General features: G+C 39.7%; 1 protein-coding gene across 4 annotated transcripts; it reads right to left on the bottom strand.

Moving 5' to 3' along the window:
• Positions 1-74: 74 nt before the first annotated feature.
• SNORC (secondary ossification center associated regulator of chondrocyte maturation) lies at positions 75-17,152 on the bottom strand. Of its 4 annotated transcripts, none has more exons than XM_081953860.1 (4): positions 16,227-17,152; positions 14,723-14,908; positions 2,400-2,582; positions 75-1,144 (listed from the first exon to the last, which is right to left on the bottom strand). In XM_081953860.1, the coding sequence occupies exons 2-4, from the start codon at positions 14,793-14,795 to the stop codon at positions 1,035-1,037; spliced, it is 366 nt and encodes a 121-aa protein (XP_081809986.1). In that variant the 5' UTR covers positions 14,796-14,908; positions 16,227-17,152; the 3' UTR covers positions 75-1,034. The 4 variants fall into 4 exon arrangements, with proteins under 4 accessions (XP_081809986.1, XP_081809987.1, XP_081809985.1 ...); XM_081953861.1 differs by having other exon boundaries at positions 14,723-14,866; XM_081953859.1 differs by lacking the exon at positions 16,227-17,152 and having other exon boundaries at positions 14,723-16,200.
• Positions 17,153-17,231: the final 79 nt, after the last annotated feature.

Below are 17,231 nucleotides of genomic sequence, written 5' to 3'. Positions count from 1 at the left end.
GAAGGGGACCGCAGAGCGCAAGCCGGTGGAGTGCGCTCCGCGGTCCCCTTCAGGAAGGCAGGGAATCGGAACACGTGTGCCTTTTCCCTTTTCCCTTTTTTTTCTTTTCATGATGAGAGCGGTGAGGCTCTGCCTCCCCTGCCTCCCCTGACCGCACGTCCCTGCTTGACATAACTAATCCACACCTGGGATAATATGCCACTTCACAACAAATTCCCAAACCAATTTGAGAGATGTGAGTACAGTTTCACACTGATGTTCATAGCAGTTGCACCACTCTTGTCATATATTATTGGTCAAATAAATAGAAGTGCATGTTCGTAAGGGTATGCAATAAATGATGCTGCTGTTCTACACAAACAAAGGAAAAGTTTGTATGGTTTTTTTTTTTAACCTTAGTGTTCCTCATCTCTCCCCAAAATTATATCCAATGTTAACAAAAGTAACTTGGCTGCTTTAAAAAAAAAGCCAGGGCAAACATAGTATTTGGGGAGTGGGGAGGTTTGTTTAATTATAACAGAACAGTATATAAAATCAGGCCATCTGAAAATAAATACAGAACAGCTTGTTCTTACTCCCCAGCAATAGTATTTCAGGAATCAAAAGCTAAGCTGCTGGTTATGGTTTTATTTTTGCTTTAGCAATCAAGCCTTCATAGTCATTTTTAATATGTGCCTTTAAATACTTGCATGAACGTAATGTGGCCTTTCAGAAAATGCATGGGCTTCATATTTGGTGGTGCAAAGCGTCGTCTTGTCAGTAACTTGATGCTTGTAGCAGCTTCTCGGTCAGTATAGATGTACCTCCCACCCAACTTCCAACTGTGCAATTATTAGACCTTTCATTTTCAAGGCCTTTTGTCTGAAATGAAAGAAGCACCAGGACCATGGTCCAAGGTGGCTTGAGGACAGGTTGACCTCTGAAATCCAGGTGTACCTTTGTTCTTCCTATTCTCTCCCAAAATGAGCAAGCCTGGAGGAAAGAGGAAGGTTTGACAAAAGTACACTTGGAGACGAAAGCACTTTTTATTAATTTTAGGACGTAGAACATTTCCGTAGAGTGATAACAATCAAGGCCACAATCACAGACGTTCCCAGCAGAGCAGCAATCACTATGGCACCGATAGCCCCGGGACCCAGAGACTCTGCAGATGAGATGAGAGAGAACAGAAGAGCACTTGGATTGGACATATACAGCAAACAATGCAAAAATAAATTAGTTAAAAATGAGATACACTCAAAAGGCCAAAATAATTTAGTAGATTGTGCCTAAAACCTCAGTTGCAGGAGGAGAATACAATACCCCTGCAGTTGCTCAACTTACATTGAATCTATAATGATTCTATCATATTTTCTAAATGAGTGGCTGATACCTACATTTAAGGATGGGGCTAAAGAGCTCTGGCTCTTCCCCTCCATTTTTATATTGCATAAGACTACAGTAGTGGGGAAAGAAAGTAGTTGAAGTCCCTGAACAGAGCCAGATTATGATCTGAATGGCACAAGTTCAGAGGTGGGTTGTTCCCGGTTCAGCCCGGATCAGCCAAACCAGTAGTGGTGGCGGCGGCAGGCTCCGCCCACCCACCCGGACACAACATATGCTTCGAGCGTACGCACGAGCACGAGCGAACTGGTAGCGCTGGGATTTGAAACCCACATCTGGCACAAGCCTAGGTTGTATTAAATGTGATAGCTTCCATTTTTCAATTTCTCATGGCTAATTATGATTAAAGCTAAATACATTTTTATTTATGATAATGCATTTTAAAGACAAGTCAAAACAGAGGACAGTATTCTATGTTTGTTGATCCATACTGGGATGTTCAGAATAACTTGAATCACTTCTAGTCTGAACAATTTATTCCTGGACAATTATCAACTGACCACTAAAAAGCCTGGCACATCATGGGTCTGAACAAAATATCTCTTGTTCTTCAGAACATTCTATCCCCAAATCTCTCATGTTTTGCATTTGCCTACAAAGCTATCAAGTGTACCTTTGCCATAAGCAACATTCCTGCTTTACCCCAGGTCTGGTCTCATTGTCCAGCACATAAAACCATGCCTCCTCCTTTCTGCAGAAAAACCTTTCTCCATGGAACCAGTCCCTGATACCCAAAAGGCTGGGGGCCACTGCCTTAAACTGTTGTAAACTTAATTGTAATAGAGGAACAAAAATGATCCTAAAAGATCCCATTGGATTGATATAGTCAGCCAAGAATGGAAAAGTGCTATATGTATATTCAGGACCCACTCAACAATAATACATGGTTTCATTCTTTCCTTGTTAGGCATGTGGCCCCAGGGGGATCTATAAGTTCTGCCACCCTTCATTAGAAGGCCTGACAAGATGTCACTAGGACCCGCCCAATAATCAGCCTGGTTGCCAAGCACGGATACCATTGTCATTATCCAGCTGGTGGTGATGGGTTGTGTCCTCTAGTTCATAATCAGATGTATAGGATGGGAATCCTGTAGAATCTGAGAAGCGGGCAGGAGGGGTGGTTTCTACAGCTCCTCCACCTGATGGCAGCTCTGGTGAATCATTCCACAACGTTGGGATAGGTTCTTGTGGGTATTCTGCTGGGGAAAAAACGTACAAATCATTTAGGGGTTGTTGTTGTTGTTTTGGCAATCCAAAGCAGGCCAAAACCTGTGCTAAAGAGTGCCAGTACAGCTGAGCATAAATAAGCAGAGAAAATGGAAAGGAAGTTTTTCTGAATTTCTCCAAGGGAATAAGGTCTTCTCTAAAAGAATACATTTTTAAATAGCAGTCCTTGCAGCACAGCTACAGAAAAAAAGCCCATGGGAGGACTCTCCTGGATTAAAATAAAAAAATAAAAAGTCAGAAAATTTGGTCTGCCTGTCATTAGTCTAAGCCACATTCAGTAGTGTTGTACCCCCAAAACATCTTCCAGTACTGTAAAAAATAGAGAGCACTGCCCTCTGCTGGTTAAAGTCTGAATGGCTGTAAGTAACAACAACTGGTGTGCTGGTGATTTTTTTTCATAGACAAGAAGGCTAGAGCAAGAAAGAGAGATGATAGATAGAATGATTGTTTTGAAGGGGAAAACATAGGTGATGCTCAAGTCTGCTTGATTTGAAATGAATTTTTGAACAATCCAATTATATTTTATGCAATTTTATGTACTTTATATTTTCATATATTTTTATCTTAATAGTATATCACATGTGGACTACTTCAGGATATTAAAGTTGGCAAACAAATATATTTATTTTTAATAATTAAATAGCATTCTATATAATAAACAACACCTTGAAACTTTATCAAATAAATCTTTATTAACTGGAAAATAATGAAAAATATCAAAATTTAAACTTTTTTTAAAAAAATGGGAAGGATGAATTTCTTAACTTTTATAGTGACCAGTGGAATAGGAGCAAATTCTAGGTTTTCCTCTTTGCTTCATCTTGTTTTGTCCACGCAGAGGAGGAGTGAATTCTGGTCATTATTCTGTTTTGCATGCACAAGCCCCTCCCTCCTCCCAAATGTAGACTTTTTCAAATTTGCTTGTCAGCCTCAAAAACCATGCAACCAGAGTAAGGGTTAAAATCCACAGCTGCATATAGTTAAAATTTTAGGTAGCATGTGGAAGACAACTAAGGATATGTAAACTGGAAACCATCAAATATATATGTCAGATCAGATGGAGGTATCCGATTCAAATAATTTTGAAAATATGTACCCCATCCCAACAAACAAAAGATGATAAAAATAGGCATCACATTAAGGAAATATTTTTCAATTTGTTTGTGAGCACATACTGTAATATATAGCAAATTTGAGCATACTTCTTATACTGGAATGATGAAGAATACCTAAAAAGAGGCCCGTAAACTGAAATTTTAAAACAAATATATATAAAAAATTAAAAAAATATATTGTGGCTCTGGATAGGTATCATTTGTTACCAGAGTATATCAGCTTTTTACATAGTTTGCTAGATACTCTACTGACTGTCCTCCTGAAGTGTCTTATCTAAGTTTCTAAGAAAATACATCAAGTAACCACATAAGGTTTTGCACAGCTTCATTACAAGTAATAACTTATTATATGACATACACATAGTAGGGGAAATACATATTCCTACTTACAAATGATATGGTATACACTGGGGAAAACATTTAAGTAACAATGCAATGATTGCACTGGGAAGCTAGGGAAAGAGGGCTCTGTAGTGAGGCAGATTCAATGGGCAAAATGCTGGATCTGAATCTCTCTCTAGCTCTGTTAAAAACCTTCAGTGTTGAGGTAGTACTCAACTTACCATTCATTTGTCAACAGTTCAAAGTTGCAATGGCTATGAAAAAAGTAACTTTCAACTGATCCTCATACTAATGAGCATTGCAGCATTCCTGTGATCATGTGATCAAAATTCAGGTGCTTAGCAACTGGAATGTGGCCATAACCTGGAGACTACTTCTATTTTGAAGCTAAATGTTGTTTTTATTGTGTTTTGCACCATGAAAGACAAAAGGCAATGTTTGTATTAGCCCTTCCTGCTGGGAACTGAAATCAAACATTCTGGAGGGTTTCAGAGGGGAAGCAACATTTTCAGGAACGGCCATCATAGAACAACAACTTCAATCTCAATTCAGGCATCTGCAGTGGGAATTAATTTTCACTGCAGGGTTTCTGAACACAAACCCTTATTTCTGGTTAGTGACCTGCAGTGTTTCTTTATTGGCTGTGTTAATCAGGCATGACTGATCTTTGCCTTCTTGGAGAACTCAAAGAGATGGTGACACACATTTCTAATGACTGGTCCGTCGTCCCCCCCTCCACGTGTGTTCAGTTCTTGTCCAATGTTGCTTCAATTATCCAAATAACTTAAGAAAACTGATGTATCTCCTGGAGATACATGGAACTCTATGGAGCTTTATGCCCATAGCTTTTGATTTGCTAGATTAGATTAGATATTTAGTTTATAGATTAGATATTTAGTTTGATTTGGTTTGCTCTCTGAGAGCCTCTGCTTGCTGATAATGTACAATTTGAAAAAGTTCATCATACGAAAAGGAAAGCCAGCTGGCCCACGGAGACGACAGGCACTGAGGACAGTGGTGGACTTACTGAAACATCTGTCCTCACATTCTCTCCCCCTTTTTGCAATGGAAGCTTGCCTTGAATACAGCAGTTTAACTGCCAGGAAAATCAAGGCAGATGACCATGTGCTAGAACTAGGGAAGACTGGGGCAGAGTCTCTTCCCCCGTTGCAATTATGAGGTGAGATTCCAAGAAAATTACATTTTCTTTGATGCTGCAATTCATGTCCATTCCACCCACCCACGCAAGCATCCCTGAAGAAACTGAAATGCCATTTGTGTTTGTATATGGGAAGACCAAGAAGTCAGGAATCAAAGCTCGTTTTGTTAGGCAGCTTGAAATGGAGGCCCTAGCAAGAACTGGAGACATTCTACAGAGCCCTGTTGAAGCACTGGAAATATCACACCCAGATGAAAACTGGAACCACCCTTCAGAACTGCCTAATCATGTTACAAAACCTGTGTAAAAATAAGGTCTGGAGTAAAGGGCTGCAGGAGTAGCCAAGAAACATCAACAAAGCAGGAACACAGCCTCAGTCTGTGTGCGGGTGCACATTTATATAGACAAACTGATCCTTCCAAAGGGTTACATTAGTCGATCAACAGAATTGGACCAAACAAGAGGAAGGAAGGAAGGAAGGAAGGAAGGAAGGAAGGAAGGAAGGAAGGAGGGAGGGAGGGAGGGAGGGAGGGAGGGAGGGAGGGAGGGCGGGCGGGAGGGAGGGAGGGAGGGCAGGCAGGCAGGCAGGCAGGCAGGCAGGAAGGAAGGAAGGAAGGAAGGAAGGAAGGAAGGAAGGAAGGAAGGAAGGAAGGGACAAATCATTGTCCTATTCTTTTGGGACTTGCTTAATATGATGCTAAAACACAGTCCACTTTCAGTTGTTAAACGTTCCCAAGAAAAAAAGTCTCATTTGATGCTACAAGTAATGGTTAGGAAAGATCCCCACCCCTCTCTGAAAGCCACATGGATGTATTTCTATCTATCCTAGATGGCCCATATGCAGGACTTTGTCCTGGCCAACCTGAATTTACGGATATATGGACATGCCAAAAAGATCTCTTTAAAAGTATGCAGCCCTTCAAGTTACCTAGTCACTGGAGTATGTATGATGCAGTGATGGGGTTTCCATTTTTTTTTACTACCGGTTTGCTCATGCGCACACACTTGTGCTTGCACGATGCTTCTGTGCATGTGCAGAAGTGTCCAGGCGGGGCACGGAGCCGCTGCCACTACCAGTTCGCCCGATCCGGGCCGAACCGGGAGCAACCCACCTCTGGTATGTTGGTTAGAAAAAAACCTGTTTCTCTATGCCACTGTCAATGAATAGCCACTTGGAGGTGGCATGAAGGAAGGAATTGTGGTCTTGTGCTTTGAAAGAAAGTATCCTCTGGTGTATCAAGCTCCAATGTTGGTGTACTTTAGACATATTTTAAAAAGCTACCTTCTTATGTTGGTCTTCCCATGCCTCAGTCAGTGACTCCACCAGCAATTCTATTCTAATCAACATTTTTGGTTTTGCTTTGCAATTTTTATAACATATTTTATACATTGCTTACGAGTCTTCTTATGTTTAAGGGCAAATGCAGTCATGTAATTGTAAAAATGATAAAATAGTAACTGTAATCATCTACAGCCTTCAACCCCCCCATCCCATATTTTAGGGCGGGTGATTCCTATTGCATCCAGGACCTCGGGAAGTTTATTATTTGCTTAAATAATGAAGAGCAGACAAGAACAACTTCATATATAAAAAAGCCTAGCTATGCTGATGCATGCAACATGAAGCACAAATTATGTTTTTCCAGATGGCAGTTTGTTTCTATATTGTGAGCCAATGATCATAATTGGGGAGAGAGGTAGAAGTGAGGGAATTCTCCCTTTGCTGCTTAATAAAGCTGCAATTTTATTACTTTCTTACTTAGGACTAAGCCTAATGGAATTCACATTGGAATAGTCACATGTAAGATTACATTAGGTAAATAATAATGCAGCTAAACATTTTATACAAAAGCTTGTTCCCAAGAATGGTTTTATTGAGTAGGGGCAAGGACGGGTGAAGGGTGTTTGTGGTTGGAAGAGCCAGCCCATTGTGTATATATATATATATATATATATATATATATATATATATATATATATATATATATATATATATATATATATATATATATATATATATATATATATATATATATATATATATATATATATATATATATATACACAATATATATATAAAACAATACACAATACACATACATACACACACACACACACACACACGTATTTGTGTTACAACCCCTGGTATGCCCAGTCTCCCTTTATTTATTTATCAGCACAAATACAACACATATATATATATATATATATATATATATATGTGTGTGTGTGTGTGTGTGTGTGTGTGTGTGTGTGTGTGTGTTGTATTTGTACTGATAAATAAATAAAGGGAGACTAGTATAGATCTATTTCGAGCTAATTAGCTCTCATCAGCTAGCCATACCCTTACTGGGATTTGAACCTGGGCTGTATATATCTTAGGCAGAAGTCTTAGCCACTAAGCTAAGTGGCTAAGTGCCCATATTTAGGAACACCAGGGGTTGTAACACAAATATATTATATATATTATATATATATATAAATTGAATTTGGAGTTACTGTGTATACAAACTGGCCTAGAAATATATTCTAGTCCATCTAGTAAGACTCATAAGTACATGTGTTGACAAAGAGTTTTTTTTCAACGGATGTTCTAACTAACTTGGGAGGAGTTTGACCCTGTTGCCCCCGAGGATTTGGACAGGCTGCGTGGACGGCTGCGACCCACCACTTGTTTAACGGACCCGTGCCCCTCCTGGCTGGTACTGGCAGCCTGGGAGGTGACACGAGGCTGGCTCCTGGGCCTGGTGAGCGCCTCACTGAGTGAGGGATACTTACCAACCGCCTTGAAAGAGGCGGTGGTGAGACCCTTGCTCAAGAGGCCTGCGCTCGACCCAATGGAGCTAGCTAACTATCGTCCAGTCTCCAACCTCCCCTTTCTGGCGAAGGTTGTCGAGAATGTGGTGGCGCAGCAGCTCCCGCGACACCTAGACGAATCCGACTATCTAGACCCACGCCAGTCCGGCTTCCGACCCGGGCACAGCACTGAGACAGCCTTGGTCGCGTTGGTCGATGATCTCTGGAGGGCCAGAGATAGGGGTTGCTCCTCTATCCTGGTCCTATTAGACCTCTCGGCGGCTTTTGATACCATCGACCATGGTATCCTATTGCGCCGGTTGGAGGGGATGGGAGTCGGAGGCACCGTTTTGCGGCGGTTCGGCTCCTACCTCTCCGACCGGAAGCAATGTGTGTTGACAGGGGGGCAGAGATCGTCCCTGAGGCCACTCACTTGTGGGGTGCCACAGGGGTCGGTCCTCTCGCCTCTCCTGTTCAACGCATATGTGAAGCCGCTGGGTGAGATCATCCGTGGTTTTGGGGTTGAGTACCATCTTTACGCTGATGATACTCAGCTGTATATTTCAACCCCAAACCACCCCAACGAGGCTGTCGAAGTGATGTCCCGGTGTTTGGAAGCCGTCGGGGTCTGGATGGGGGACAACGGACTTAAACTCAACCCCTCCAAGACCGAGTGGCTGTGGTTACCGGCGCCTCGGTTCAGCCAGCTGACTCCATCGCTGGCCATAGGGGGCGAACAATTGTCCCCTGTGGAGCGGGCGCGCAATTTGGGCGTCCTCCTTGATGCCCGGCTGTCAATGGAGGACCATGTGGCAGCCGTGGCAAGGGGGGCGTTCCACCAGGTTCGCCTGGTGCACCAATTGCGCCCCCTACTGGACCGGAGTGCCCTGCGCACGGTCACTCATGCGCTGGTGACGTCTCGCCTGGACTACTGCAATGCTCTCTACATGGGGCTTCCCTTGGGACGCGTCCGGAGACTGCAGCTAGTTCAGAACGCAGCCGCGCGGGTTATTATGGGAAGTACACGTTACTCCCACGTAACACCTCTCCTGCGCGAGCTGCACTGGCTACCTGTGGCCTTTCGGGTGCGTTTCAAGGTATTGATCACCATCTTTAAAGCGCTCCATGGCAGTGGACCTAGTTACCTGCAGGATCGCATCCTACCACACACGTCCCTGCGACCTATCCGCTCACACAGAGAGGGGCTCCTCCTGGTGCCGTCTGCTAGTCAATGCCAGCGGGCGACACCTAGGAGTAGATCCTTCTCTGTGATGGGCCCAACCCTCTGGAATGACCTCCCCCCTGACATTCGAACTACCACCGACCTCCGTTCCTTCCGGCAAAAGTTAAAGACTCACCTATTTCAATCAGCTGGCCTGGCACTTTCTTAGTTCTACCTCCCGGGGATTTATTCATTTTAATTGGGTTTGGGGTTTTAAAAAGTTTTTAATACACTATATACTATATTTAATATTTATTATTCTATGTACAGTCTTGCAACCTCCTCCACCTACGTATTTAATTATTTAACTGTTTTGTATGTATTTTATAACGTATTTTAGTGACTGTACACCGCCCCGAGTCCCTTTCGGGAGAGGGGGCGGTCTATAAATATGAATAATAAATAAATAAATAAATAAATAACTTCTAAGCCAACAAAGGTCAATCAGATAACTTTCCTTATCTGCTCTATCCACTTAATCAAAATTGATACATGGCCCTTGAAATATTTGCAGAATTGGACAGTAAAAGCTACCCTTCAAAGTGCAAACTTTAAAGAAGGAATATAAGAAACGATCATTTGGATGCCTTGTTTGATTAGACCTGCACAAAGTGGAAAGCTAGTTTGGTGTACTGGTTAAAGCAGCTGGATTAGAAACTGGAAGGCTACGAGTTCTATTTCTGATTCAGGCACAACTGGATGAACTTGGAACATCTTTTTTCTCTCAATCCTCAGAGGAAAGGGCAAAACTGTTTTTGAAAAATTTTCCAAGAACAATGGCTTGGATTTGTCCAGGCAGTCACCAAGAGTCAGTAATGACTGGAAGGCACACAAAAACCACGAAACAAAACCCAGCCCCAATAGATTACCCACATTTTTCGGAATATAAGACACACTTTTTCCCCCCTAAAAGAAGAATTTGGGTATGTCTTATACTCCAAATGTAGCTTTTTCGAAGCTGTTTTTCAGCCCTAACGAGGCGCTAATGAGTGAAGCCATCGTTTATGTTTTCCCTGCTTTTCTCATTGCTTCTCTGTCCGACGATCAGCTGTGCTTTAGAAGCTGCTTTTTATCCCCAACCAGGGAATAAAAAGCACACGTGCTTGCTCAAAACCAGCAAACTTATGTTCTGAAGCTGACCAGACTAAGGACTAGCTAGCCAGTTGAATACCTAGTAGGCAGAATTTTTTTCTCCTATTTCCTTCCCCAAAAACCAAGGTGCGTCTTATACTCTGAAAAATACAGTATCTCATGAGAGAGATAACCCTGCCCTGAAAGAAAAGACAGAAGCAAAACAATTTTGTTGTGCTAGGCAGAGTACCTTGAAATTACCAACCAGGTCCTTTCTGACTTTGAAATATTGGCAGCTGTGAAAGTGATGATATGGAATTTTGTCATCTCCATCCCACTAAATATTCTGATACATAGGATTGTCTCATCTGAGCATTAGGCATGAATTTGAAGTAACCATCACTGCAATACTGTTTTAATGCAGAGTGCTTTGAATTATTTTTAGCTTTTTTCAGATGTATTGATACAGGGGGAAAAAAGTGACTACAGTAGTTAGGAAAAAGGATCTATTGGTTTTGAAAAAAAATAGGTGTGCTGAATTTAAATATACAAAATATCAACAGTCAACTTTTGCTTAAGTGGCTCTTCGGCTTTGAAACGGAGATGAGCACCGCCCCCTAGAGTCGGGAACAACTAGTACATATGTTCGTGGGGAACCTTTTTAAGCCTGTTTATTTCAAGTTAGCCTTTATTAGCCCAAAGAAAATAGATAGTACAACTATTATTTTATTATTTGCTTTCTCTTTATCGATTTGTGACTGAGCAAGGAAAAACTGCACAAACCCTTGACTCAACTGCTTCCGTGTCTCCTTTGGGGCTGAGTGGAATATCTCCTTGCTCTGCTTGGGTGACTCTGGTTCCGAAAGCTGAGCAATCGACACAGAAAAGCAGGGACCAAAATGCTCTTGGAAATCAAGAGTGGGCTGTCTGGATCCAGGTAGCCACTATGGCATGTGGCCAGTAGGCAGATGAATGAAGTCCTTCTTCGGAGGCACAAGGGAAGATTGTGGTGCAATTCTCAGTCCTGGGTCGGCAGAGGCTGAACTTGTTAAACAAAACTTGTTTACAAGACGTCTGTCTATAATGCCCATCTAGGCCTACCACCACGCTGGTCCTACCCTTTCCATCATTCTGTTTGAGCTTGGCAGCATTTTCCCCCACCCCCCCCCCCCACCCCAAACCAAGCCGTAAAAATTCATTTGAAAAAAATAATAATCAAAACACAATGGGCAATAAGTAATCTTCATAATGCATGCTATACAGGTAGCCCTCATCTTACAACCACAGTTGATCCCCAAATTTGTTGGCGGAGAAATTTGTGAAGTGAGTTTTGCCCCATTTTACAACTTTTCTCACCACATTTGTTAAATGAATCAATGCAGTTCTTAAATTAGTACCACGGTTATTAAGTGAACCTGGTTTCCCCTTTGACTCTGTTTGTCAGAAGATCACCAAAAAGGATAACATGAGTCTGGGACACTGAAACTGTCATAAATGGGAGTCAATTATCAAGCATCCAAATGTAAATCACATGGCCATGGGGATGCGGCAGTGGTCATAAGTATGAAAAATGGTCATAAATCACTTTTTTCAGTGCCGTTGTAACTTTGAACGGTCACTAAATGAACTGTTGTAAGTTGAGGACTATTTGTATAACCCAGGGGTGTCCAAACTTGGGAACTTTAAGACTTGTGGACTTCAACTCCCAGAATTCCCCAGCCAGAAGTCCACAAGTCTTAAAGTTCCCAAGTTTGGACACCCCTGGTATAACCTAATTAAACTGATTATTACTATTCATATTATTTTTCAGAACTTTATGCAGATGTGGACTGGTAAGGTTGGTACATTTCAGTTACAAGTACACATGAATTGAAATTAGTTAAAAACAGCCAGTTGGTAAATGCATGCTAATTATATTACTATATTCAAATTCTGCATGAACAAAATAAAACAGAAAAACTAGGCACATGATTTATTCCCCCACAAATAGAAAGATCTTCCATTTGGCCATGGAATCTTGTATGTAGGAAAAATTGTAGAGCAGATCATAAAGTGATTAGTATAAGTATCTTGAAAACAATGCAGTTGCTTGCCAGAATTTAACCCAGATTTATAAAAAGCAACACTTGCCAGATTAGCTTGATCTGGTTTTTCTTAGATAACTTTAAGATCCATTGCACATATTTCAGCATACAATTTCACAAAAAAAACCTTTGATTACAAATTCCCAACTCCTTGTTGAACTTGATTGGATTTAGAAGCTAAGAAAGGACTTACACTTGGTCAAAAGACCACCAGTAAATATAAAGGCTGTGAGCAAGTTAAAAAGCATCCTGAATGAAGGCAATAGCAGACCATGCCCATATTGTTGCAAAGAAAATTCATGATTATTTTCCTCTATGTGGGAGTTGAGAGTGAATCAGGGTTTGTTTCCTTAACAGAAACAAACAAATAAAAAACTTTCTTCTTGAGCGGCTTCTAAATTTTATTACAAGTAAATCATGCTCATATATTTTGTTCTTCTGCTGGTGTCCAGTTTTTAGAAACTGCTTGGGCAAGTCCCCACAGTGTTCTTGGCAAGGTTTTTCAGAAATGATTTACCACTGCCTCTTTCCAAAGGCTGAGAAAAAATGACTGGCCCAAGTTATGCAACTAGGTTTATGCCTAAAATGGGACTAAATTCAGCCTCATGGTTTCTAGCCCGATGCCTTAACTACTACATCAAACTGGTTCCCATTCATTATCATGATATCATTATCAAATATTTAGGAAACATTTTGCAAACAATTTCGTTTTGTTTTTTAAATGTCATAATTTTACAGAAATTAGTTTTTGGTGTATTTAATTTCTTATGTGAAAAATAGAGATTAGTCTTCTTTGCTGTTTAATAGGAAACTGTCCAATTTTTAAGAGTACTAAAAATAGCAAGACAAATGTACATTGCTGAATAAAAAAATAGCTTAACATCTGCCGAGCTTTGAATCCAAATGACAGAAAAAAGATACATCTCTTAAAATATATTTACTATTATATTCTGAAACCTCATCCCCTTTCATATTCTTTTCCCACTTCTACTTGTAATTGAAATAACATTTATTTCCAGAAATATCTGCACAGCCTACAGTATATTTTTTTGTGCTGGACGGAGAACCTTGAAATCAGAGTCTGAATCAAAATTCTTCTCTAGGACACAAGAAGCAACAAAGGACTATAGGTCAGTGGTACAATGCATATTCTTTTATTTAAAGATTTCAGGGTGATTCCCACCAAATAATCCAAGTAAAAAAATCTTAAACATGGTTAATATCTGAATGTATATTCTATTCTGCCTTTATTTTCCAGGAACACACACAGACACAGACACCCCCACACACAACCTTCTACACTAACACTTTTTATAGTAATATCTGTTTCAGATGCGATGGCTCAGTGGCTAAAACGCTGAGCTTGTTGATCAGAAAGGTCGGCAGTTTGGCGGTTCAAATCCCTAGCACCGCGTAACGGAGTGAGCTCCCTTTACTTGTCCCAGCTTCTGCCAACCTATCAGTTAGAGTAGAAAAGTAGAAAAACGCAAGTAGAAAAATAGGGACCACCTTTGGTGGAAAGGTAACAGCGTTCCGTGCGCCTTTGGTGTTTAGTCATTGTGCTGGCTCTTCGGCTTTGAAACGGAGATGAGCACACACACACCAGAGTCGGGAACGACTAGCGCATATGAAGGGAACCTTTACCTTTTTCTATAAATTTTTATAATACTGAATCTCACTGATATTTGAATTATAATTTCCATAATATTGTGCAAATTTGAGAAATTAATCCATCCACAAATCAGTTCTGCAATCTATTATTTGAACTAAGCATCCTGAAATACATCTGGTATCATAAATTCATAATTCTTTCTGCTAACCATGTGGAGATAAAACCCCAAGAATGTCATAGAAACCTACATGTTGCTCATACATCTTACTCCAACAATTTTTTTACGTTTCAGCAAACACTTTCGCTCTCATCTTCACAGATAAAGAATTAAAAACTTCCATCAAAAATGGAATAATTCCCAGTGTAAAATTATACCCCCAAAAAACCATGTTTACAAAACCATAGACATGTTTATATGATGACTTCTTCTGAACACACCCAAGTTAACTGTATCAATAAAAATTTAAGGAGTTCCAGCCTCTTCAAGGGTTTAAAACTGAATTATGTTCCAGCTGACCAAACTGAAACTAGTTACACAACGTTAGTCTCATAAACATGTAAATTTTAATCTCATCCCAGTTTATTATCATTATAACATGTTAGTTATCCATATGCTGTCTTCAATGAAAAGAAATTTAGAATTCTGAGAATGCACAGGGAAAGGGGAAAATGCTATATGAAATATGTTGGCCAGAAATAAATTCAACTTACCAGGTTTTACAAAAGAGATCAGGACTCCAGACAGTGTCAGTAGGATGAAGTGAAATGTCTTGGTATGGGGCATTGCCTCTTCAAAAAGTGAGATGCTTCTGGGAATGCTCAAACTCTCTAAATTCTTAATCAGGAATCAATTTTCTGAAGTTAAATCAAAACCTTGTCCATTCAGTTCTCAAATCTCTAAACATGTAGAAATATACATAAGCAGAATGGCAAATATGCTACAGCCTCATTTACGCATGCAGTCTGGCTGATTAACTGATTTAAGCCAGAAGGCAGTTCCACCTTCTAACAATTTTGTCTTATTTCTCCACCCCCCAAGTTCTACAGTTGGCCCTTGGAAACTCAATCCTCCCCCAACAGAGTAAGGCATACATTATTTGGCAGTTAACTGCAAAACCCCAAAGGCTGCACTAGGCTTCCAATAACTGGACTACGTATCTTAAGTTTAGGATAGCAATGAATAACCCTATTCATTAAACAGTTCTATCCTTAAAATAGGCATGTGTTTGCATAGGGTGTGAGAGTGCAAAACAGAAGGATGCCAATCACATAATGTTTAAAGTAATGTTAGAAGATTAAAGATATTAAAAAGTTTCTGAATTCAACGTTATCTACCAATTCTTGATTGAGTTTAAAATATATCCCAGGTATCAGATCCATGTTTATTAACCATTCTCTGATTTAAATTCTGAACATTTTGTGAAAGATCTTTTCCTCTTTGCTAAGGGATGACTGAATGTCTTTAACCTGAAAGAATCATATAAATGATGAGGGGGTATTGAATCTTCCAGAAATGCTCAATGCCTTGAAAACCCAGAATCCTTATGTTCAAATATATATATCCGAAAGTATTTTTGAATAAATTAGAGGTAAAAGTCAAATTTTCATTAGGAAGAAAATCGCTTCAGCATACTTATTTACATGAGCACTTAGAAAATAGGCTAAAATCAGTTAGGCACTTGAAATTATTTGCAGCAACTTTACATTCAAACTGCAGTGAATGACTTTTGTTTAGCTCAATTTACTGGAAAAAACATGCATTGTTCAAATAACTTAGTTTCACTCTGGTGAGCTTTTATTTTTTATAAAAGTATGAAAAAAATATTTTAAGAACCACTACACATCCTTGATCTAACTTCAGTTTATAGGATTCAGTTTTGAAAAGTGGATTGTTGTAAATTGTTATATAGAGGCACAATGGTAGTTTTTAAATAAATGTTTCATTTTCTATTTATTCCTATTAAAGACCAATGATTTTGTTTTGTAAGAGTTCCATTTGAGTTTTTATAGGCATTTTACTTATATTATTAAATATATTACAAATATATTTCTTTCCCTTGCAAATTTTGCACGTCAGCCCCAGTTCAGTAGCCAAACTACTACACTGTACTAATAGTCAAATGATAAAATTACTATTTGAATTTCCTTCAAATGAATTTAAATTACTTCTTGTTGAATTCTAATTTATATCAGTATGCATATAAAAGCTTGGTACCTTTGCAAGGAAAAACTTCACTGTGCTTCTGTAGTCAATCTGAAATCCAAGGCTAAGACCCTCTTTGCCACTTGGGCCACTCAAACTGTTTTGATTCAAATTATTTGCATGTGAAACTGCAAACTTTTCCATTTCATATGTAAAACTACTGTTCCAAGCATTTTGGAAGTGCTCTGGGTTTGAAACACTTCCAAAATCCTCAAAACAGTCTGTTTTGAACTCACAAAGTTTCAGTCAAAAATTTTCCACATCTCTAACTGCCATATTTGTTCCCCTCGCAAATACTCACTTTTATTCACACCTGACCACAACTGGAAAAATGTGAAAAGATGTTTCTTATTACTTGGCACCACAGTAGACAACAGTTAGCCTAGCACAGGCTACCACTGCTGTATGTTAGTTTGGTGAATTGATATTTAAAAAGGTAATATATAAACTTATTTCGTATTTTGGCACAAACTCAACGTGGCTTATAAAATAAAATAAAAATGCAAATAACAGTAGCAGCAAAAATCATAGCCCATCCTACAATGCCATCATCTGAACATCTGTGATCTGGAGTATTATTCCTTTTTTCAGTAAGGTAATACTTCTGAAACGAGTTACATTAAAACTAGCACCATGGAACACTGTAAATTGAAATACTACTTAATAGTTGTATCACACTTCCCAAGATTATTATTCTAGAGGGTTTCAGTTCAAAAATCAGTTTGTACTTGTTAAGGGAGAAAGCTGTCTGTGTGATGATCATTATGATAAGGTAATTAATTGGCATTTGGATAACTATCAGTATTAATTCTGCAGAGAATTGACTTTAAACATTAAAATCTGTCCAAATTAAAATTCAAAAAGCTTCTAATAAATCACAGCTTATGAGTCTTATCCATTATAGTACAGAGTTTAAGTTGTAAACATCCATTTCATACCAGAAGTTGGTTGTTACCTGATACGCCTCTTCTCTAGGCAGGTGGAGACAGCGGTCATGCATGGGCTAACTCAGCCAGT

Source organism: Natrix helvetica (genome assembly GCF_964273705.1).
Source record: "Natrix helvetica genome assembly, chromosome: 5".
Lineage (NCBI taxonomy): Eukaryota > Metazoa > Chordata > Lepidosauria > Squamata > Natricidae > Natrix > Natrix helvetica.
Note: the sequence above shows the minus strand (reverse complement) of the source record. Positions and strands in the feature narration are given on the sequence as shown.